The 23,899-nt window shown below is 44.9% G+C and overlaps 1 protein-coding gene across 14 annotated transcripts in view; it reads right to left on the bottom strand.

Annotated features, from left to right (window-relative positions):
• The window catches only part of ARHGAP26 (Rho GTPase activating protein 26), a 327,103-nt gene that overhangs the window by 203,805 nt on the left and 99,399 nt on the right, over positions 1-23,899 (bottom strand). For all 14 annotated transcript variants that reach the window (XR_012160231.2, XR_012160232.2, XR_012160233.2 and 11 more), the window contains 5 exons: positions 23,235-23,339; positions 20,878-21,007; positions 18,955-19,055; positions 15,439-15,533; positions 2,010-2,088 (listed from right to left, as the gene is read on the bottom strand). Coding sequence is in view for 7 of the 14 variants with exons in the window: in XM_073355711.2 (XP_073211812.1) it covers positions 2,010-2,088; positions 15,439-15,533; positions 18,955-19,055; positions 20,878-21,007; positions 23,235-23,339 (510 nt within the window). In the remaining 7 variants the exon portion in view is untranslated. The remainder of the gene's footprint in view (positions 1-2,009; positions 2,089-15,438; positions 15,534-18,954; positions 19,056-20,877; positions 21,008-23,234; positions 23,340-23,899) is intronic.

Raw genomic sequence — 23,899 nt, 5'->3', positions numbered from 1 at the left:
GCAATTTGTGATCATGTCATGTGTTTTACTGTACATGTCTTGTTCGCTCTTTTAATTGAGTGTGCTATTTTTATTATTGCCGTTAGGAGGAGGAAGCAATATTACCATCTCACTTCTGTAGCAGCCACTGCAGAAACCAGATGGGTTGTAATTTAAAAGCGAAAAGACAGCTCACATATGGGAGCCAGAGAACTTGGTTTGAATTATATACAAATACTTTCTTAATAGGATTGCTTCCAGCTAGACAAGAAGCAAAGGGAAGGACTGGCTATCATGTACCAAAAAGGGGTCCCAAAAACTCAGGGGGAAAAGGAAGGGATGGGATGTGCTGGGCTTTTAGCATTATCACATACACCCAGTTGGACTAACCCCATTTCTTTCTGGTGTCTGCCAACTTTCCCTCTATGCATGAAGCCTTCCTCAGGAGACTGTTCCTGGAAATGAGGAGTCCTTAGCTACAATTAAGCACTACCCAGAACTCAGTTTTAGTGTCAGAGTTCCATGGGGAGGCAGGAGGGAAAATCAGTATTTCATATGTTTGAGTAACTGATTAAACATCACAGTTTCTCCAAGTCTTGAAGAGTTTACAGGAATCAGTGAGGAAATGCCGTATTTTAATAGTAACCAGGACACATACACTTAAGCCTTTTGGTTTCTTGAACCATTGCAACCAGTCCAAGAGTCAGGTTTTGGCCTGACCAAAACTAGCCTTTGCTATGCAACCACCCCCTAAATTGTTACAACAGGTGTCCAGCCCGCTGCATACAGGCATGTTTCACCTTTGCTTACTCACCACTTCTCTACACACAGCCAGCATCAGATAAGCAACCAATACAGTCATTGCCCTAATGAATCAGACCCAAGGTCCATCTAAATCAATATCCTGTCTTTCACAGCAGCCAGCACCGGATGCTTTGGAGGAAGCTGAGAGACACCCACAGTGGGTAGATATGGTCTCATCCTGATCTGAAATAGACAGAGACTAACTTAAACCCTGAAGCATGAGGTCAAAAACTCTTCCAAAATGTATAGCTATTGATGACAACAACTCCAGATATTCTTGTTATCTACATAAATGTCCAATTCCTTTGTGAACCTTGCTAAATTCTAAGCCCCAGTGACTTCCTGTGGCAATGGAGACCTACAGTCTAATTATGCACTTCCTTTATCAATTTTGAACACAGTGTCTTTTAAATGGTGAACATTTTGAAATGTGAGGGTCACAACCTTAAAATGTTGCCCAAGAGTTTAAAGAGCACCTGCAGTCATGCAATTTGAGCTTCATCTCAACCACTGCTTTAATCCTTAGGTAATAATTTTCTACTTCGGGCCTCAAATCGGATTGGTATTTATATTACATAGGAACTAACCTTGACTGTTCATTACTGTGCTGTAACACATAGTGCTAGAATCAAAATTACAACAGGAAACCCATGCATTATCAATATTAAAATTCCTCCACATTAACCAGCAGAAGTGGCTGGATGAAGGGAAACCTCCATCTTCTCCCCTGCTTGTGAAACCCATTCGCTGTGCTCCTTTGGCAAAGCAGGAGTCAACACAATCACAAGATGTGAGCCACTGAAGGAGGAGGTGTAGCACTATGACTCTTACTGAAACACTGTAAAGTCCCCTGAGCACAGCAGGCCCCAGAAAACCCTGCCAATCACACACTCTATATGTTCTTCCTTAGATCTTGTTGCTGCGCCTTCCTGCTACCACAACACAACAGCACGGGAGCTATTTGTGCTAGTTTAGCCTATGTTCCACAGGAGCAAAGGTAGCCAGAGCCTTCAAGCCATTTAAGCACAGGAGATAGAGTATTACCTCAAATATTTAACCAGAGTTTTAAAGGAGTCTCGTGCCAGAACCAGAGAGCTGCCCCATGGATACCGTGCCCATGGAGGTTGGCAAATTCAGCATGACACACGGCTTCACAGCAGACAACTGAGCTATCAAAAGAGCCTTTTGAGTCTTCTCAACCGGTATTCATTACTGTCCCTTCTTACCGGTTCCCGGCCATCCATAGCTTCCATCCAAAGCTTTCGGTCCTCTTCAGAAAGTGCTTGCATGGTGATCACACCAGGCCTGTGGAGAAGAAAGAAACACTGAAAGTGAAAAAAGAAAAAGAGGAATTAAAAAAAAAATAAAAAAAAATAAAAAAAAAATCAATCAATCAATCTCATCAGGTGGACCAGACAAAAGGGAAAGATACATTTGACATAAGGTTCAAGAAGATCCCTTCTGTGCTCCAGACCTGGACTTTGAAACAAATTAAATTAAGCCTCAAGGCATCCACCCAATGTTTTACAGGAGAACTAATATAATACTGGAATAGGACATTTGACAACAAATTCTTCTCTCCCCTAGCCTGGTACAACTCTATTGACTTCACTTCTACTGCACTGATGTAACTGACAGCAGAGCATGGGCTGTGGGGTTTATTGAAGGTATCCAAAACACAAGGAGCAAGCAGGTTTCAATAATGAATCCAAGGACATTAAGGGTTCACAATAACCTTGGCATGAACACCAGACAACAATTGCATAACAATAGCTTCACTGGAATGAAGCTTCAGTGAAACTTGCACCCTGAACTTGGAGGTCTGAACACCTCCACAAGTTTCCATAGCTGCAAATTGCTACTGATAGTCCAAATTTATACCCACCCACTCTAATGATACCCTAGGTTAAAAAAAATTGTTTTATATTATATGTGTGTCTATATACCAGTGGCTGTGATGGGTTAATTACTTATTCGAATTCATGGATTGCTGCCTGCTCTCCAGCATGGGAATCTCATTTTATTCAGTAAAGTCAACCAGTAGGTTTCAATGGAGATTCATCCCTCTACTACACCCAAACAACACAGGGAAATGCTGATCACTTAAGAACTGTTACTCCTCCCCACGTTGGAGGAGGCAGAGATGAAAGTGAAAGAAGATTTTGTATACTGCTTAATATAAATCCTGATGAGATCTGCTGGCACTGCAACCAGACGGGATCTGCCAGTAACTCATATAAACAACTATCAACAAGGGCCTAGCCGGGCGTTCCTCATTTATCCAGAAACTTTTCCATTCTGTACCCCAGTTGCCACTGTTTGCAAATACAAAAAAAAAAAAATCCAATATTTTAAGTACAACCCAAGTTAAACTTTTATCACTCAGGTTCATACAATCTTTGAACAACATGAAAAGTAGAAAATTCAGACCTCTTATTGCTTTTACACTTGGGAATATACATATTTTCTATTCACTGTAGCGCAAAACGCCCTTTCCCCACACCCTGTTTTCTCTTTTCATTCCTTACTCTTCTTTCCCTATTCACATTCACTTTAACAAGTACCTCTTTCCCCATTTAATCTGGCCACAACCATACCCCAAGGCTGAAGTATATCACAACAGCTCTATGCTGAGATTGATAAGACACCACTCAAAGCAATAGAAAAAGCAGCTTGAATGGTGCAAATATCGTTAAGAACCCTAAGGAGGAAAAACACCTCCGATATTGTGCTTAACACAGCACGTCAGTGTACAGAAGCCTTATGCCTTCCATAACTGGGATCCGGTTCTAAGCCACTTTCACAAAAGTTAGAGAGAATTTACATCCTGGGACATATAAGCACTGTAAATAATAGCTAGCTCTTCTGTAACATGTTTTTCCTGCAGATCTGAAATTACTTTACAAACAAGGGGCTCATTGATCTCATTTTAGGGATTGGGAAACACACACAGGTGAACTGAACTGCCCAATGCATATGTATTAACCCTCACCCTGGCACTAGCTAGCACCTACTGCAGCACAGAATGCTGTCCTGGGGAGAGAGATGGGCCAGGATAGGGCAGCCTGAGCTAGGAAGGGGGTTCAGAATCTACCCGAAGGAGCAGTTGGAAAAGCTCTTAGAGAAAGAGAAGAGTCAAGACGCTGAGCTAGCAGATGAACCGGAGGCTGGGTAGGAGGTGAGGTGATAAAATAAAAGAACAGGAGAATAAAAGTAGGGGACTGGGAAGTGCGAAGGAGGAAAGGTTTCAGGTCAGGAGAAGCAGAAAATTTAAAAAAAGAAGACAACGACCTGGGTAGGTGAGGAGGCACTATTAGAGAAGGGAAACAGAGGGAAATAAAATCTACAGATCTACCAGAGAAAGAGTATCAAGGGGAAAAAACCTGAAAGGAAATATAATTGGTGAAAAAGAGAGTTGCTCAAAAAGCTGTGGTAGATGAAACAGAACCTGAAAAGGTAAACAAGAAGCCTAAAGTACATGAACGGAGAGAATGACTGTTTAAATATCTGCTGACAGGATACAGTTCAAAAGGTGCCTGATGGACCAGGGAGGGCCCAGTAGGTGAAGAAACCCTGCTTGTGGGTAAACTCAGTGAAAAGAGTTGCACAAGAACATCAAATCTAAACACTGAGCACTTCAAGCCAAAGAGAAGCAAAGAAGCCAGGAGAAGGAAAGCTAATTATACTCTGAAATGATACCGTATATTGTTAAGTAATCTCTTTTGTTGTGGTTAACAACAATGCATTTGGTACAAACTGCTCAGCGTGTACAAGCTCATAAAAGGTTAATGAGTTGGTAAGCTATAGTTTATTATTACAAGTAGTAAGTCTGGTAACGTTCTATATTATTTATGCTCAAGGTACAATTTTGGGTTTTTTCCTTATAAAGTTCTAAAAATTTAAAATGATCCCTTTTGTCTTGGTTTGCCTCTGCCTCTCCTCAAAGGCAGCATAGCCTAGTTTAGCAGGTCACTATACAGGGGGCAGGCTGGGAATAGAATCAGGTCTGTAGATACCCAGTTCAGTGCTCTATCCACTGGACCACACTGCCTTTGTAAAATCTTTTTTTTTTTTTTTTAGACTACCTGTTCCTTTTGCAGGATTGAAACATGGTTTAACACTGTGCACAAAAAGCATGAGGATCCTCAACACGATTGAGGACTTTTAGCATGCCCAAGAACTTGGATGAAATTCTGCATTAGAGGAAGCAACATATGAAGTGTGCTGCCAAGACCAGGGAGTGGCAACGGGCTTTGTAGGAGTGTGTCATGAAGGTTTATTTAAACAGGATACAATTTAATGATTTGGTTTTTAATGTGATCCTACAAATCCTAATTTATACTTCTGCAATCAGTGACTGCAAACTATCTGAGATGGCCCCAGTTACTGTCAACTTTGAAAGTCTGTATCAATATCCGAGTATAGTGCGTTCAGGTTTCCAAAAGAACATCAGTGAAGCCAAGTCACATGCTGCCTCATTGGGATTCAAAACAAGTAAACAGAGTCTAACTACTGTGCTGCTTTCATGAAGCCAAGTTATGGGGAACATGATGCCTCATTCTGAATTTGATGTTTGAGATAGTGTATAGGGTGCGAGGTTTTCCCCTTGACAAGTTATTTTCAGTCCCTTTATTATTACAGCTCACTTTTCGTGACTGAAATGTACAGCTTCCCTGATAACAGGGAAAATACAACCACGCAATGGTAGGAGGCTCGGGGAGGAGACTGAATGCATTCGGAAAAGTGTGTCGGAACTCTCCTTGCAGGAATATTTGGGTGTCGTCACTCACAAAAACGATTTAACCAGAGGACTTCTGACATTCATCTTTGTATACATGGCAAGTGCTCCAGCCCCAGAACTGCAGCAAAACTCAATATGAAGGATCACTGCTCTCTGTAGCAAAATACAGCTCGTGAGTCAAGAAAAGAACAAGCACACTGACATCACAGGCTTTATTCTGGCTGCTGTCAGAAGAGTGTTCAGGACACCACATGTCTTCCTTTTGGTATTACATCTCCAGTAACAGGCAAGGGCTGTGAGAACCTGAGTTTCCAACATGCACTGCTCCGAGATGATTCAACAGGTGAATGAAAGCTGCATGACTGTAATGATGTCTATTTGACATCTGACAAGAGCAGAGCCTCTGCTAGCCAGTAAAACATTACTAAGAGACTCCATTTTAGACCGATTGATGTTTCTGATCCTTTTTCTGCAGCTTTGGGGCACCTATAAACAAGCAGCAGAGGACCAAGCCCAAACCCTGCAATCCACTCTCTCAAATATCATGTTGCCAATAGACAATTCACCAAGGACTATTACAGACACAAAGCCAGTCTCAGTTTACCCCGTAGAGGACAAGGGCTGCTCAGGCTTGCAACAAGTTTCGGCCCAAGTAATCCAGAAAGAATGTATGTTATCTTTGTTAATCCCCTCGGTAAGTCAGTCAGTACTCACAGGCTTAGTGCTTTGGAAGTTTCTCTATTTTCAAAAGGAGAGGAAACCACTGAAGAAGCTTCGCTCCATTTGGAAAAGAAACACGTCTTTAAACCCTATCCCAGTACTGTCAAAACAAGGAACAAAGCTCTGTACCTGGTAGACAAGAGGATTTAACAGTGGAATCAGTACCTAGTGGGTGGATAATTATTAACAGTATTTGCTGAGTGCAGACGATGAACCCTTTCCTAGAAATATCTTTTTGAACTGTGGAAGGTTGGTACCAACCTCTCCCTTGATGGACAGAGATCACAGAGATTATTCAGGAACCCCTAATAAGGTCTCGTAAGGACAACACAGGTTTTTCATGCCCCACATTCTCTCATGCATGGGATAAGAAGTGATAAAAGATGTTTGCTCTGCCTTTAAGCGGATAACAAACCATTGGTGTTTACTTCAAAGTCAGACATTTTAACAATATGGGAGGGGCGAGAGGCTGTGAAACAATTAAAATGCCATTTATATTTTAAATGCATTTGCATTTTCCCCCACATAATTCATTTGCTGAAACATATATTGTGGTGCTTTAGTATACGGAACTGCCTTCCTGGTTGTGGTACATTTTAAAAGATCCCAGCACATTACCTCACTTATTGTTATTTGTACAGTGCCAGCAGCACACTGGGCATTTTACAGACAAGTCTGAAGACAGTCCCTCCCTAGAAGAGCTCACAATTGAAACAACATTCTAAGTACACACAGCTATGGACTCAGCGCCAGCCGGCTCAGTCAGTGAAGCCCCATGTAAAATGAACATTACGGCCAACAGTTTCTAAGAGTGGCTGTTAAGTTTAGATGCTCAGCCTGAGACACTGAGGGGAGCCTCACCCAGATTCCCTCTCTGCCCATCTCACTAAATATAAATTAATACAAATATATTAATACAAATTTATTAATAATTGATTAAAGAAACTTTAATGCATAAGTGTGATGGGGAATACAAACCCCACACTGGAGAGGAAGGGGCTAACGAGCTGCTCTGCAACCAGGTGGCCCCACCCCAGCCCGCCTGAAAAACCTGCATAGGGAACATGAAAAGGGGAGCAGAGTAGCTCAATGGTCGGCAGGAAATGGAGATGAGCGGACCCACACACTGAGCTCCAGAGAAGGAGCACCACGGGCTCTGCCGATGACTGAGACCTGACCAAGCCCACAAAGAAGGGACCTGTGACTCTCTGAAGAACAGAGACCATCTTTGTGTTTCAGTTCTTATCTTTACCTGGTGGGAAGTGATCCATGGAGGCAGCTGCATAACACCCCAGGGTGCAGGATTTAGCTGCCTACCTATCACTGCGCTCTGGACTGGAGTCCAGTGGAGAGGGTGGGCTTAGGCTCCCCTATCAGCCCCTAAAGAGGGACAACTACAGAGGCTTAGCCCTGACATGGGGAACCTAGCTGGGGGGTGGAAAGACCCTGAAGATAAAAGGGTCTAGGCCACAGGTTCTCAACCAAACATGGGGGCCCTGTTGGCCTCCTTCACTCTTTATACATAACTTGGAAGGGACAGACTTGAATAATGAGCAGGCCAGAAGGCAGAGTCACAGGAAGGACAGACCACAGCAAGGCAGAGAAACAGTAAGAAATGGGGAGGCTTGGAAGACAATCTGGTACAACCCTGCCTGACTAGGCTGCATCGCTGGTGAGCATTCCCTTTCACAATAAGGAATCCCAGTACAGGAGTATACGTTTAATATCTATATTCATTTTGCTACATTAGGCATACAGACACAAAACTTGAAGTCAATATAAATTCTTATCACAAATTTTGTTTAAAATGAGCAAGGTTTAAAAGATTAAATATCCAGGGAAAACATGAGGCACAAAATCAACATTAATACCAAAAAAGTCCAAAGTTTAATTCAAAAGGTCGGGGGTGGGGGGAAAGTGCTTTTCTTCTTCCAGAAGAAGAAAGAATGAAAGCAAGAGAAAAAGATAATAACTTTGACTCATGTAGCATCTTATCACGCCAAGACAATTTAAGTTGCTTTATAAGAGACATAAAACAGCTTCATACAATCTGCAAGGCTGAGCTAAGAAGCTGAATGTGTGGTGAAGGAGTCTGCAGTTCTGATTTAAGCAGTGACAAAGTGACCTTGCGTTTGCAGAATGACGTACCTCACACTGCTATGTCAGTCTCAGGAGCCATCCTCAGGTCAAACAGCACCTCTCTAACCAGCAGAGCCCAGACACAGGGCAAGTCCCCAAAATGAAGTATGCGAGGGGAAGGGGGAGAAAAAGCTGCAAATGAGGAGGGATTTAGTGCCTGAGAGCTTGAAGGGTCACTCCACTGACAACATAAGCAGAAGCCTCATGTACTGCCCTGCTAGAAACATTCCCCCATGATCACAACACATAACAGGAATCTTAAGGGTAGTTGTTAAATGCAGTCAATATGTTCTTTTATTCCGAGTGGAATTCTGCACCGCTGCATGTGCGCAGAATTCATGTCCCTCACAGATTCCTTTGCTTCCCCGCAGAAAAATGACTTTCTGACAGGGAAGCAAAGAGAAACTGCAAGAGCAGTCATGCACCACTCCCTAGCAACGCAGGTACATAGTTTCAGGCACCGGGAGCAGCCGGTGGAGGGGTAAATCATGGGGCTGGGGACACCCGACCAGTGGCTCCTACTCAGAGCTGGGATCAGCTTCTAGTCCCAGCTGGGCTGGAAGCAGGAGAGGATGTGACTTCCTCTTCTCTTACAAGGAGTGGCTGGGGCCTTGTCAGACCCAACCCCAGAAATCTCCCCCAGCTGCAGGAAGCTCAGTATCCTCCCCTGCTTCCTGCCCCCATCATGCCTCAACTATGGGGGGAGGGGTAACTATATAGGGAGCTGCTCCCGCATGAATAATTCAGATGCCCAAAACAGGCTCACTACACTCACAGCCACTCAGTCAGTAGAAATACAGCTTACTTAATGCTGTTTCAGCAATTAGTCAGCACATAAAGAAACAGCCCATGAGAAAGCATGTGGCTATAATGGATGCCTGCATGCTTCAGGAGTGCTGAGGTACCAGCTGTTCCCAAGCCACCAATAAATGGGCTTTCTAGCAGAATGGTGCTATACTTCAACAACATTAACTGTCTTGATGAATGTAACATTCAGCTAATTAAGGGGCCAAACCTTGAATACTTCCAATTCATGCCAATTGGAGTTAAAAGTGCTCAGCACCTGGCTCAAAGCTCTGACCCACATTACACCAAACACCTGGACAATTATCAAGCCAGCATCAGCCAAAGGCAATGCTCCTTCTCCTAAGGACTCATTTTTAAAGACATATATGCTAGCCCTGCTTACAGCCTGGCTTATAAAACTGATTTAATGCAAAGACTACAATACGCATTAGCAAACACCAAGGTATACTACACCACTGCACAGTGTAGCAGATCAGCAAAACAGGATTACGCCATTTGGGGGGCTCACTTCATTATGAGCCTACAAGATACATTTTGTTCAGAATGTTAAAATATGCTTTGTTTGCTTCCCACAGACAAAAATAAAAATTATTTGCACTATGGAGACATTTGAGACTTCTGTTTTGCTCCCCCAAATATTCACTGTGTCTTCTTTGGGAACTCTGGAATCTTATTCCTTGCCAAAAAAAACAGAAAAAGCAAACACAGTACTCATTTGGGAGCTTTCGACCACAAATCATGCTCAGACATTCATTTTTAAAAGTGCTGATCCACCTTTACTGCTGGAAAGGGAAGGGAGAGAAAATTGACAGTAATTTTCATGGGGGTTATTTTCCAAAATACCATGCACCATTGCCACACGGGTGTTTCTACAATATATTGCAAATTATACCAGTTTCCCAAAATGCAATGCTTGCAGCACTGCTATTTTCACACTGACCATAAAATAGAACATGGGAAAAAAATACAAGACTGCCACCTAGAGATTGTGTTCCAGAATGTTAGACTTGAGATGCAGCTTAGTTCTGCTCTCCCAGTTAGTGATTTTAGCCTATCACTATAACTGTGGCCATACCATTACCTTTCTCTTAATATTTTAATACCAATAGAATTTTTAGAAGCACCGAGATTTCACTGCAATGGTGAGATATAAATACTTAAGGAGACCGTGAATTTTCCTCTCTCTAAACACTTCTATGGCTGTTATCACTAATATCTGGGCAACTATCAATCATAAATGGATTTTATCCTCACTGCAGCCCAAGGAAGTAAAGAAGCATTTCCGCATTCTACTGGTGGCAAAAGCAGCACAAAGAGATTAAGTGACTTGATCATGGTCACGCAGGAAAGCCTGGGGCTGGCTGAATCAGAATTTGAACCCAGCTAGCTCTCCCAAGTCCCAAGGCAGTGCCCAATCCACTGCCATGCCATTCCCCCTTTCTTCCCTCATGCAAGATACACATAAGCCATTGAGTCATAACAAAATAAATTAGTAATTAAAAATACTTTGCCCAAGTAGCACTTTGTAAACACTGCCTAAACAAGCCTCAGAGAAAGTCTGAGAAGTAGACAGACTTTCTATTATCCCCAGTGCACAATTAGGTAAAGTGAGATACATATAAGTGAAGTGATTTGCCCAAGCCCATAAACAGAATTCTGGGCTACTAACTGAACCAATACATAAACACAGCTGGATGCAATCTGAATGCATGTGGGTAGGAAAACCAGAGACCCTCACTCGGACTGGGCAAGAGAGATCTCACATAAGGAGGCCAGCTGTTTGGCTGAGTACAGGAGAAGCCCACTTCTGTGAACATCAGAAATGATGGCGTCCTCATGATAAGCGAGAGCACATTAAGAATTTAAATGTATTGAGGGTCAAACATCACACCGCCTTACAACACACTGTGTTCACTGCATTGTTTTGAACGGTTGCTCATTACAGCTGCAGTCTGTTGTGGTGGTATGTAAAAGAAATGTTCATGGCACAGATGCTAGAATGCAATGATGCTACTCCAGTGCTACTTGAGCCATCAGCTGGCAGAGGAAGATGCTGAGCAAGGCAGCTAGTACACATTCCCCTGCACTCTGTTGGCCTGGGGCCTTTCCATCTACAGAGGGCTCCCGCAGCCATGCCATCACGCCAACTCAATTTTCTCCAAACCCTAAACTAATTTCAGAATTATACGCTTAGTTTTGTTGCTCAGTGCACAAGCAAGTTATGACCAGAGCGAATTAGTCCATAGGAAGGCAGATTCTGAAGCTACAATAAAATCTCTCTTTTGATCTTCTGACTCCCCTCTCCAGCAACCGCAAACATAGTAACATGATGTGACTGAAAACAGTCCTTTATTGACTCAGCCTAGAAAAAAACAGTCACACAGGCCAATCGCTTCTCATTGGGTTTTGTGGTTCCCTACTAGAGAATGCTAAAGAGACAGGAATTTCCATGCTTCATTTACCTAAAAAAAGAGGAGGGGTCAGCCTCCAACTGATGGACCAGGGGGGATGAGGCGGATGAGGCTTTCTTCCGGTAACTCACGGAAGTTCGCAGATCTAGATCGCAGGCCTTGGTTCTTATGGGAGACTTCAATCACCCTGCTATCTGCTGGGAGAGCAATATAGCGGTGCACAGACAATCCAGGAAGTTTTTGGAAAGTGTAGGGGACAATTTCCTAGTGCAAGTGCTAGAGGAACCAACTAGGGGCAGAGCTCTTCTTGACCTGCTGCTCACAAACCGGGAAGAATTAGTTGGGGAAGCAAAAGGGGAGGGGAACCTGGGAAGCAGTGACCATGAGATGGTCGAGTTCAGGATCCTGACACAAGGAAGAAATGAGAGCAGCAGAATACAGACCCTGGACTTCAGAAAAGCAAGACTATGACAACCTCAGGGAACTGATGGGCAGGATCCTCTGGGAGAATAACATGAAGGGGAAAGGAGTCCAGGAGAGCTGGCTGTATTTTAAAGAATCCTTATTGAGGTTACAGGGACAAACCATCCGGGTGTGTAGAAACAACAGTAAATATGGCAGGCGACCAGCTTGGCTGAACAGTGAAATCCTTGTTGATCTTAAACACAAAAAAGAAGCTTACAAGAAGTGGAAGATTGGACAAATGACCAGGGAGGAGTATAAAAATACTGCTCGGGCATGCAGGAGTGAAATCAGGAGGGTCAAATCACACCTGGAGTTGCAGCTAGCAAGAGATGTTAAGAGTAACAAGAAGGGTTTCTTCAGATAAGTTAGCAACAAGAAGAAAGTCAAGGAAAGTGTGGGCCCCTTACTGAATGAGGGAGGCAACCTAGTGACAGAGGATGTGGAAAAAGCTAATGTACTCAATGCTTTTTTTGCCTCTGTCTTCACGAACAAGGTCAGCTCCCAGACTGCTGCACTGGGCAGCACAGCATGGGGAGGAGGTGACCAGCCCTCTGTGGAGAAAGAAGTGGTTCGGTACTATTTAGAAAAGGTGGATGAGCACAAGTCCAGGGGGCCGGCTGCACTGCATTCGAGAGTGCTAAAGGAGTTGGCGGGTGTGATTGCAGAGCCATTGGCCATTATCTTTGAAAACCCATGGCGATCTGGGGAAGTCCCGGACAACTGGAAAAAGGCTAATGTAGTGCCCATCTTTAAAAAAGGGAAGGAGGATCCGGGGAACTACAGGCCAGTCAGCCTCACCTCAGTCCCTGGAAAAATCATGGAGCAGGTCCTTAAGGAATCAATTCTGAAGCACTTAGAGGAGAGGAAAGTGATCAGGAACAGTCAGCATGGATTCACCAAGGGCAAGTCATACCTGACTAACGTAATTGCCTTCTATGACGAGATAACTGGCTCTGTGGATGAAGGGAAAGCAGTGGACGTGTTCTTCCTTGACTTCAGCAAAACTTTTGACACGGTCTCCCACACTATTCTTGCCAGCAAGTTAAAGAAGTATGGGCTGGATGAATGGACTATAAGGTGGATAGAAACCCGGCTAGATTGTCGGGCTCAACGGATAGTGATCAATGGCTCCTTGTCTACTTGGCAGCCGGTATCAAGTGGAGTGCCCCAAGAGTCGGTCCTCCGGCCAGTTTTGTTCAATATCTTCATTAATGATCTGGAGGATGTTGTGGATTGCACCCTCAGCAAGTTTGCAGATGACACTAAACTGGGAGGAGAGGTAGATACACTGGAGGGTAGGGATAGGATACAGAGGGCCCTAGACAAATTAGAGGATTGGGCCAAAAGACATCTGATGAGGTTCAACAAGGACAAGTGCAGAGTCCTGCACTTAGAATCCCATGCACCACTACAGACTAGGGACCGAATGGCTAGGCAGCAGTTCTGCAGAAAAGGACCTAGGGGTTACAGTGGACGAGAAGCTGGATATGAGTCAACAGTGTGCCCTTGATGCCAAGAAGGCCAATGCATTTTGGGATGTATAAGTAGGGGCACTGCCAGCAGATCGAGGGACGTGATCATACCCCTCTATTCAAGATTGGTGAGGCCTCATCTGGAGTACTGTGTCCAGTTTTGGGCCCCACGCTACAAGAAAAATGTGGAAAAATTGGAAGAGTCCAGAGGAGGGCAACAAAAATGATTAGGGGTCTGGAACACATGACTTATGAGGAGAGGCTGAGGGAACTGGGACTGTTTAGTCTGCAGAAGAGAAGAATGAGGGGGGATTTGATAGCTGCTTTCAACTACCTGAAAGGGGGTTCCAAAGAGGATGGATCTCGGCTGTTCTCAGTGGTAGCAGATGACAGAACGAGGAGTAATGGTCTCAAGTTGGAGTGGAGGAGGTTTAGGTTGCATATTAGGAAAAACTTTTTCTCTAGGAGGGTGGTGAAGCACTGGAATGCGTTATCTAGGGAGGTGACAGAATCTCCTTCCTTAGAAGTTTTTAAAGTCAGGCTTGACAAAGCCCTGGCTGGGATGATTTAGTTGGGGACTGGTCCTGCTGTGAGCAGGGGGTTGGACTAGATGACCTGAGGTCCCTTCCAACCCTGATGTTCTATGATAAATCATATCAGGCTACAGAAACCATCTTCTTCAGAAATCAGAAGACGAAACTTTAAAGTGTCATGCACTGGATGTGAGCATGGGATTTCTACAGTCAGCCATCCACAGTGAATCTGCAACAGCCATTCTCCAGCACAAAAGCTGAAGTCATGTTATATACAAACACAAGACACGGAAAGGATGCGCAGTGTCTCCGCCATGTAAATGGACTTTTCTGACACACAGGCTGAATTTCTTTTCCATTGTGAAGGCTACTTAACATCCGACTCTGCAAAAGTGGACACCCATTAAAAGGAGTGAGATTTGAGTAAACACTGCACCTTATATTGAATTAGTGCTTCATCTTGCAATGAGCCCCTACTGCAAAAACAGTAGGGAGGAGGGAGTTGAGGCAACTAACAGCTTCCATTTATGGAGTGTGTGACTAAGGGATAAGAGAAACTAACTGCTCAGATTGCACAAGATGCTCCTGAGGGAATTCTGCGCCACTGCACAAGGCAGAAGTTTGCAGAAATTAACGTTGTGCACACAATTTCCTTTCCCCCACAGAAATGGGCAGCAGTGCTGCTAGCCGCCACTGGACTCGGCAGAACCCAGCCTGCACATAGAAGACACCGCGGGGGAGGAAGCTAGAGCAGTGGTTCTCAAACTTTAGTGCTGATGACCCCTTTCACATAGCAAGCCTGTGAGTGCGACCCCCCTTATACATTAAAAACACGTTTTAATATATTTATCATCATTATAAATGCTGGAGGCAAAGTGGGGTTTGGGTTTCCGTTGAGGGTATCTCGCCCCCTAGCTGGGCTCGGGGGCGGGGGGCAGAGAAACAGGAACTGGGTTGTCATAGGGGGTTCTTTAACTCTCTACTCCTGCGGGAATTTGTGTGTGTGTGTGTGTGTCTGTCTGGTTACAGACATACTTGCTGACAGGTATTTTGAAATAAATTACCAAAATAATTGAAACTGGCATGACTATGTAGTGTTATTTTGACAAATAAAATTTGCAGAATTTTACAATATTGTGCAGAGAATTTTTAATATTTTGGTGCAGAATGCCCCCAGAGTAACAAGGATTTTCCAACAAGGCCAAGTAGGTCTGTGTGTAATGCACATATTGCTGCTGGTACAGCCACGTGTGCACAGACATATATTCTTGAGTCCTTGGCTGGGCTTCAGTAAGTAAATCAAAGTCTATGTGCTCTAAGGCTGTGCACCGTCCACTGGTGCGAGAAAAGAAGACTTCCCCACTCACCGATCCACTGCTTCCACATCGAAGCAAAACCTCTTCTCTATCGAGTCAGTTTTCCGGCGTATGCAGGATTTGAGTGTGACTGCTTCATCTTCTCCCTACAAGGATACAGGACTTCTAGATTAGGTTCAGAACAGAACTGTGTATATTACACACACTCAGCCTACTAGAATTATGATTAATATGTATTAACCCCAGAGGGGATGGCTTGTGGCATAAGGTTTGAAATATCCACACTCCCTGGAAATACAGCATTTGAATCTTTGCCAAGTGATCAGTCCATGACTTATAGATACCTCTGACTAAATCTGGCGGGGCGGGGGGGTGCAAGGGGAGAGAAGTGGCACCCGCTGCCAGGGGCTGCTGAGCAGCAGCTGCTCCAAACTACCCCAGGACCACTGCTGGGGGAGGGGGGTGGGGCCAGCAGCACCATCTGCTGTGGGCCGCCCCAGGACCTTTGCTCAGGGGGTCCCCGGGGCCAGCCACACCGGCCGCTGCTCGGGGGTCCCCGGGGCCAGCCACACCGGCCGCTGCAGAAGTCACGGAGGTTGCGGGAAGTCACAGAATCTGTGTCTTCTGCGACCTCCGTGACAGACACAGAGCCCTAGAGATAATACATTAAAACTATATATCAACTCACTGAACAAAATGCATGCGAATTGAGCACACATTTACCAGCACAGAAGAGGAAATGCAGTGGGGACATGATAAAGATCCTTTTTACCGTAACACTGCCCAAGACATGTATGAGTAATTACGACAACAAACATAGCACAGGTTTTTCTTTAATGCAAGGTGAATGTAGACAGTTGTTGAGTGATTCCGTCTGATGTGTGCTCTTGATGTCTCAGGTGAATTTTTAAAAAACACCGATGGTTCAATTTTTAAAAATAAATAAATAAATAAAGTTTTGAGTTTACAAACTTCCTGTGCTTTTCATGCCTTTTTCACGCTTCACTGACCAGTCGTGCTGGACAATCACAACACTGATATTAACCATTCCAGAAAATGTATTAGGGGCATAGAATAACATTGACACCAATAGCCTGTTCTAACGAACCCTCCACATCAGGGGTGGGAAAACTTTTTGGGCCGAGGGCCACATCTGGGTGGGGAAATTGTATGCAGGACGGGGCAGGGTGTGGGAGGGAGTACGGTGTGCAGGAACGGGCTCAGGGCAAGGGATTGGGGCAGAGGAGGGTGCAGGGTGTAGCAGAGGGCTCAGGGCAGGGGGTTGGGGTGCAGGAGAGGTGTGGGGTGCAGGCAGGGAGTTGGGGGACTGGGTGCAGGAGGAGTTTGGGTTCTGGCCCAGCACCGCTTACCTAAAGCGGCTTTGGGGTGGCAGCAGGGTGCACTGGGGCCAGGGAACCTGCCCTGGCCCCACGCCACGCCCGGCCAGCTGGAACCGCGGACCGGAGGAGGGGGCCACAGGGCTCCATGCACTGCCCTTGCCACGCCTTCAGGTACCTCCCCCAAAGCTCCCATTGGCCGCAGTTCCCTGTTCCCGGCCAATGGGAGCTGCAGGGGGCAGTGCCTGGAGGCAAGTGCAATGCACAGAGCCCTCTGCCCCTCCCCCCGCCCCGAGGCCCCAGGAATGTGGTGCCGGCCACTTGTGAGAGTGGCACGGGGCCTGTGGCACCACGGGGGGCAATCCTGCGGGCCAGATCCAAAGCCCTGAAGGGCCAGATCCGGCCGACAGGCCATAGTTTGCCTACCCCTGCTCCACATTGACTGCAAAAATTCTGCCAAGAGGATCAACAGAGTTAGCTTGTGCCCCACTCCTGAACTCATTTCCCTGAAGTTAGCTGGATTTGCCCACTGCTGCCAGGGAAGTGGTATTCAAAGAATGCCATTTGGAGAGAAAGCAATTTTAAACTGATTAGTATTTGGCTCCAGCCATAGCCTGAGGTGGCTTCCCGAGAGGATGAAAACAGGCTGACAACAAACAGAGCCTCCACAGTCTACAACAGAGATCCCTCTAAAAAAAGAAAAGGAGGACTTGTGGCACCTTAGAGACTAACAAATTTATCTGAGCATAAGCTTTTGTGAGCTACAGCTCACTTCATCGGAGATCCCTCTGCTGATCAAGAGAGGTCACATATCTCCCTTCTGCTGCTGCTGTCTGCTTCAGAAAGATTCCTGGCATGGGATGACTTGAAAGGCCTCTAAAAACTACAGTATTTGTTATAGCAGAGTCACTGTGGGCTAGTCTACACTAGACAATCATACTGGTATAACTGTGTCAGTTAGGGATGTGGTTTTTCACAGATATAGTTAGCAGGGTACAAGCTCTAGTGCAATGCAGTTATACTGGTATAAAAGTACCTTATATTGGTACAGTTAAAGCAGGGGGAAAAGGTCATCTGCTGTGAACAAGCACTAAGTGAAGTGAGCATCCCCAAGCAAGGAGTCATGCTAAAGACCAGAAAGCAATGGAAGGGAGTCCATTCTACCTGGGATGGAGTGTATAGAAAGAGCCATGGGTGCTAGACAGCCCATATATTAATCTCAGGGGACATTTCTGCCATTACTGAAATGTAGGGGAGCTGAAGTATCGTGATCAGGTCACCCTTAAAAGGGGGACTGATCTCTGTAGGTGCTTTGCTTGGTTAAAGAAATATAAATTCATACAGTGAAGAATGTATCTGGCACTGGCCACTGTCAGGAGACAGGATACTGAGGTAGATGGACCATTGGTCTGACCAAGTATGGCCATTGTTACATTCTTATGTTCTTACACTACACCAAATTTAGGCCACTTTATTTCTGAGAGTGTCCACACGGGGCTGTGAAGTTTAACTAATCCACTTTCAGTTCTCTCCTTTAATTAACTCGGATTAACTTTCCTGAGCGTCCCCAAGTAGACAAGCCTTTAGGGTCTGTACATGTGGATTTATTCTTGAATAGCTCCATAAGTAGACAAGCTCTTACTCAGTTGCTGAATTAACATTGGCAGAGTAAACAATGTATTTCCCCAGCATGATGGTTTACATAGTTTGTTAGTACCCACAGAGATGTGATCTACATCTCTTTCAATCAGCACCCTGAGGCTCTCTTTGCAATATCTGCATATTACTATTTTGAGCCACCCTTTCAGTGACTAATTAGCTAGTGATGTGGGTGTGTGCCAGAGAGAGTGGATGTTAACAACTCCTTAGAGTACTCACTGGAGGGGAAAGCTTCTGATTGAAAGGCAGCAGTGGCCTTTCCAACAAAGAGTTCTCCCCCAGGGAAAAGTTGGGGTGTCAGCCTCAAAAGATAAGAAAACTTAGGTGCCAACCCTTTACTGTGTCATTCTGCTATAAAAGAGTTTCTAGCAGAGGTTAGTGGGGAGAGAAGAGACTTAGAAGACTGGATAGAACCCACCAATGAAATCCATCAGTTTTGACAGTTTCAAGGGCTTGTCACTGACAGACACAAGGCACTCCCTACCCAACCTTTCTTGGGCCAAGAGCAAGACTCACACCATCTCTTCCCCAGAAAATGATGATTAGGGTGACTTGGCATATTTCCACTCACCCCTTTTCCTCCAGACTTCTGGTCAAATGGTACCATAGTGATTCGTTTCGATTCCCTCTGATACGTGCAGTAATGCTTCACCCAAGAGGTCCCAAAGTGACCTACAATGGAATTTAAGTTTTGAGATTTCTAACAATTAACTAAGGTCTACAAAGCAGTTGTTACCAAAGACACAATTAAACAGCCTAAGACCAACTATACAGACTTTTGCATCTATAGTTCTCAAACGCACCTTACAAAAGCGAGTAAAAGCACGATAATCCCCACTGCATGGAGGGGAAAGCAGAGATCCAGAGTTAAATCAATCACTGGCAGAGTCGGGAATAGAATCCAAGTCTCCAGACTCCGAGCCCAGTGACCCATCCATTGGGCCAAGCTGCTTCCTATGGACAGACCTGGTAATTTGCTAAATTAGCTTTAGTTTCATAATCCATGATATAATCAGAGAATTAGCTACAGGAAAACTACAGAACAGACCTGTTAGTATTTATCTTGCCCACCTTTAGTCATTCATGTATATTCTCCAAGCTTGGCTCCATCCAATTTTGCAATGTACCAAGGAATGAGGCTTCAGCAGTTTCACTTGAGCAAATTACTCCTCAGTCTACTATATTGGCTCTACCCACTATCATCGGCCTCCATGTCATTTCAGATTATTCCTAGAATGTAGCATTTACTCACTCTCCTCGCAAGGCAGAAGTGGGCATTTAGTGAGGTTCTCCTTTTATCCCACTGTACAGACTCCAGACCGTTTTTGCAGACAAGTTTCTCACTTTTAAGGAAGATACCCTACTAACTGCTTTCCCACTTTTGCCTGAGATCACCAATTTTGGCGTTCTATCTACATATTTATCTGCCCGCATCATCATAGCATCGGAGCACTTCACAATCCGTAATGTATTTACCCTCGCACACCTCCGTGAGGTAGGGCACTGCTGTTATCCCCATTTTACAGAGAGGAACTGAGACACAGAGAGGACAAGTGACTTGCCCAAGGCCACACAGAGGGTGGAGCAGAGAATTGAACCAGTCTTCTTAATCCCAGGTTAGAGATGAACGACTGGGCCACCCTTCTTCTTCATAGAAATTAAAGATAGAATTGACTTAGTAGATCATTTAGGAGTCTTTCCTGACCCTTGGATCAGGCTCCTAGTAGCTGGATTCTAGTTCCTCCCCCTACCACGGCAGGGTTGTTCAATGCAGTATCTTCTCCAGTGCCAAGACCTTTACTTCTATCCACCCAAGGTGATCAGACAATTTGCTAAGATGGGCTTCAAATTCCATGCCAGACTCAGGGAATTTCCAAGTTACACAGCCAGAGCAAAGTGCTGTAGGGATAGCCCCCACCTATTCTGGTTAGTACTAGACACAATTCATTTTTCAGGGACAGCAAAGAGAGTACGCCAAGGAGCTAACAGGCTCAGCAGGAACAGACTACCTCATTGGGTGCAAAAAACCCAAATGCTGGTAAAAGGAGAACTGTGAGGCGTGAACCATGGAACCAGCTCATATGCTGGTTGTCCTATGGGATTCACCTGCAGAGTCATCATGGGGGAAAACTGAAGGAGCTGGAGATAATTTCCCAGAACATGGGCCCACCCTGCCAACAGGGGGATGCTCCTGCAGAAAGCTGCACAAGTGGCTACCCTAGCCCTGTAATTCAAATCCAACTCAAGAATTGACAGGATTTATTTCTTCCCCCAATCCCGCCACCTCTTGCCATTTCACATGGACCATGATGTTTTGCAGAAAGAAAAGGAGTACTTGTGGCACCTTAGAGACTAACCAATTTATTAGAGCATAAGCTTTCGTGAGCTACAGCTCACTTCATCAGATGCATAGTCAGTGCTCCCACTCTGCACTTCAGTCTCCTCTGAGTGGCAGCAGAGAGCAGCTCAGTAACTTCAAGGCAACCGCACTTACGTTTCTCCTGGACATAGAGATAGCCTTCCATTGTGAAAGGGCTGATGTTCTTGTGCTCGTCGGGATTCTCCTTCATCTTCCTCATCAAGGACTCGACCTCCGACCGGGTCCCTTCAAAACGACTTCTTGTCTATGATTTTCGAAAAATATATTTTCCATTATCCACGTTTCCTCAGAGCTTTCAATAGACACAGCGCTACCTGTGTGCTATTGTTAAAGGAATTTACATAGAGACAACCAGGGAACAGTGGCTAACTTTATCTGATGCATTTTCCATGCCACCCTGGTTCAGAAGTCCATCCCTATTCAGCAAAATACCGAAGCTCATATTTACACCCCACTGATTTCACTAGGACTTACGTCCTATTTAAAACACTTTGATGAATATGAGTGGATTTAAGCACATGCTTGGCTTACTTGGAGTCTCTGTTCCCTCATCTCATAATTTTTAATGATGATAGTTATGGTTGTGGCTGGCAGCACTGCCAACTAATCAGGTTATCTAACACTTCCCATTATAACACCCTGTTTTCAGTTACTTGATCAAACTTTTACTGTTTGGGCTGAAATTTTCTATGCCAGGTATCTGCCTCAGGCTAAATGTTATTGGAAAATTTCAGCCAAAATGATTTGGTAATTTCTGAGAACAAGGCAAGGGGAAAAGTACATTTTACCCATGCTAAATTCTGACAACTTTGAAAAGTTATAGTGCCCTTTTGCTTTGGAGTAAGGACTGGTAATTTGGCAGGGGGTGGCTTTTGTGTCAGCAATGTGCCTTTTGCCGTTCCTGTGGAGAATCACTCAGATCTGCCCAAGTTATAATCCCTATAAAAAAAAAAAAACAACCAACAGTTTGCACATCAATAGAAACTTGTTAAAGCTTCAGCTTAATTCCCAAAAGATCCCATCCTCTGTTTGCAAGCTCTAGACGGGCTGAGCAGGTTTTTTCCTGCAATTGCAGCGGTGGCCTCTGTGGACTGTGCCAGGCCCAGGTCTGGGCATTGGAACGGAGAGCAGGCAGCCTGTCTCTGCTCTGCTCAGCCCAGGCAACATGGAGGATGGAGCCGCCTGAACTGAATACAGAAGGAACAAGAGTAAGACATAGGGATGTGGGGTGAGTAGACTGGATAAGAAGCCAGGGACAGGAGGGAAACTGGGAACCAGAGGAGCAGGGGAGACAGACATGACAAGGATCTAGGGCACAGGAAATCTGAGTTCTGACATTTCCCAACTTTGCAATCTTCATAAGATTTTTACCATTGTGTATGTGCATGCCTGTAATATATACACATGCTGTAGTATTGAACAGAATCGGCCCAAAATACAACAGTGTTACTATGACATTTTGGGCAGACAGAGAGGCAGGAGTTTAAACCGTTGGGGGGGGGGGCTTTTTAGTGAAGGGCTCTGTTGTCTCCTCTACTCCCAGTGCCCAACCCCGACTAGGAGGTTGGAAATCAAATCTGATCTCTTGCACAACACCACGGAGCACTGTGGCTGTGCACGCGGGATCACCCAGCGCACCTCATTTTGACAGGCGCGCGAATGAATTCTATTCAGTTTTGTAAACTAGCATTCAGGGGCCAAGGCTGGTACGTGGCAGAACACCAGGGGCCCCAGTTACTGCAGTCTTTGCTGAAAGTGGAAGCACCACACAATGATAGGTAAGACACAACAACAAACTGCTGTCCTTCATCAAATGGTTTCACAGGGCCGCATTTTTGACTTTTTTGAGGGGGGGGGGAGGGGGAAACAAGCACTGAGGTGTGTGGTGTTTTTTGGGAGTTTTCTGATGACTGTTTCAGAGAGAATTAAGCAAATTTGCATCCTTTGGAGAAAAACAGTAATCCTAATTAAAAAAAGGCAAACAAGCAATGCACATTTGATCTCCCAAACACAGGCACAAGTCCACCTGTTGGATACTAACCACATGTCTGGCTCTCAGGGGAGGAGGAAGTGCAAGTTCTCTCATCTATAGAAATCCCAATGTCTGCCACTGACCCAAAAAAAAAAAAAAAAGGGTGGGGGGGGGGTCCACAATTCTTAAGACAAGTCTTTGAAATACACGCTAAAAGTGTGATGCATTTAAAGACGGCTGTCTGCTTGCCAAGTCCTCCTGAGGATGCCTGACTCTCTGCACTTGCCACACCCAGCAGAATAAATTGCTATTTGGGGTTGTGCATTTAGTGTAGTGTCATCCACACACACAAAAAGAAAGCATTTGTTTTCATTTATGCCATAAAGCCTTCTGTTGAGTAGCACGCGGAAAGCTAATTATATATAGGGAAAATGCTAATTCTCTGTGCAAAACAGTCACACACATTCCCACACAGACTTTCCCCTTTACATACACTTACATTCTGTATGCTGATTGTCAGCTCTGTCTTGAAGTCGCTGAAGTCCTTTGCGAGTTCGTAACCATGATGGTAGAATGTGAAGAGCCCTTGCAGGAATGCCAGCAGCTGCAAAGGACCATATTCATCAATAGAGATCACCACCTTTTTCAAACTGATCGATGCTGAAGATGTCATTGAATGGAACAATGTTTTAGAGGGGCAGATTTTTGAAGGCATAAATTGGAACTAGTAAATTAGTTAACAGTCAGTGAAAGTTGGGCACTTATCTCCTATTGGTGCCTTTGGAAAAAAAAAAATCTCCCACTACACTTTGATAGGTGCACGTACAGAATTGAATCATTTAAGAGTTCTTGTACGGTGGAGCAAAATAAGCAATGCAGATGAGGGAAGAAGAGAGTGAAGATCCAGATGAGACTGAGGGAAGTTCTAGGGGTGTAAACTCTATTTTCTCTCTTCAAGAGAGGATAGGGACAGGCGATTCTGGCTGGAAGGGGCACAAAGGCCAAGTCCCTGTTGAAGAAACATTCAAGACGACAGCAAAACGCAGCCTAGGGCCCCCTAACGCCAGTCGAGGTCCAAACTATAGCAACTGCATTCTATGACCCCCTGAAAGCCAGTGCACACATTCCTCCATTCTCCAGCTCTCCCTCTGTCACGCCCTTTTA

The sequence above is a fragment of the Lepidochelys kempii genome, chromosome 8, assembly GCF_965140285.1.
Source record: "Lepidochelys kempii isolate rLepKem1 chromosome 8, rLepKem1.hap1, whole genome shotgun sequence".
Lineage (NCBI taxonomy): Eukaryota > Metazoa > Chordata > Testudines > Cheloniidae > Lepidochelys > Lepidochelys kempii.
This window is presented reverse-complemented; position numbering and strand designations above follow the sequence as displayed.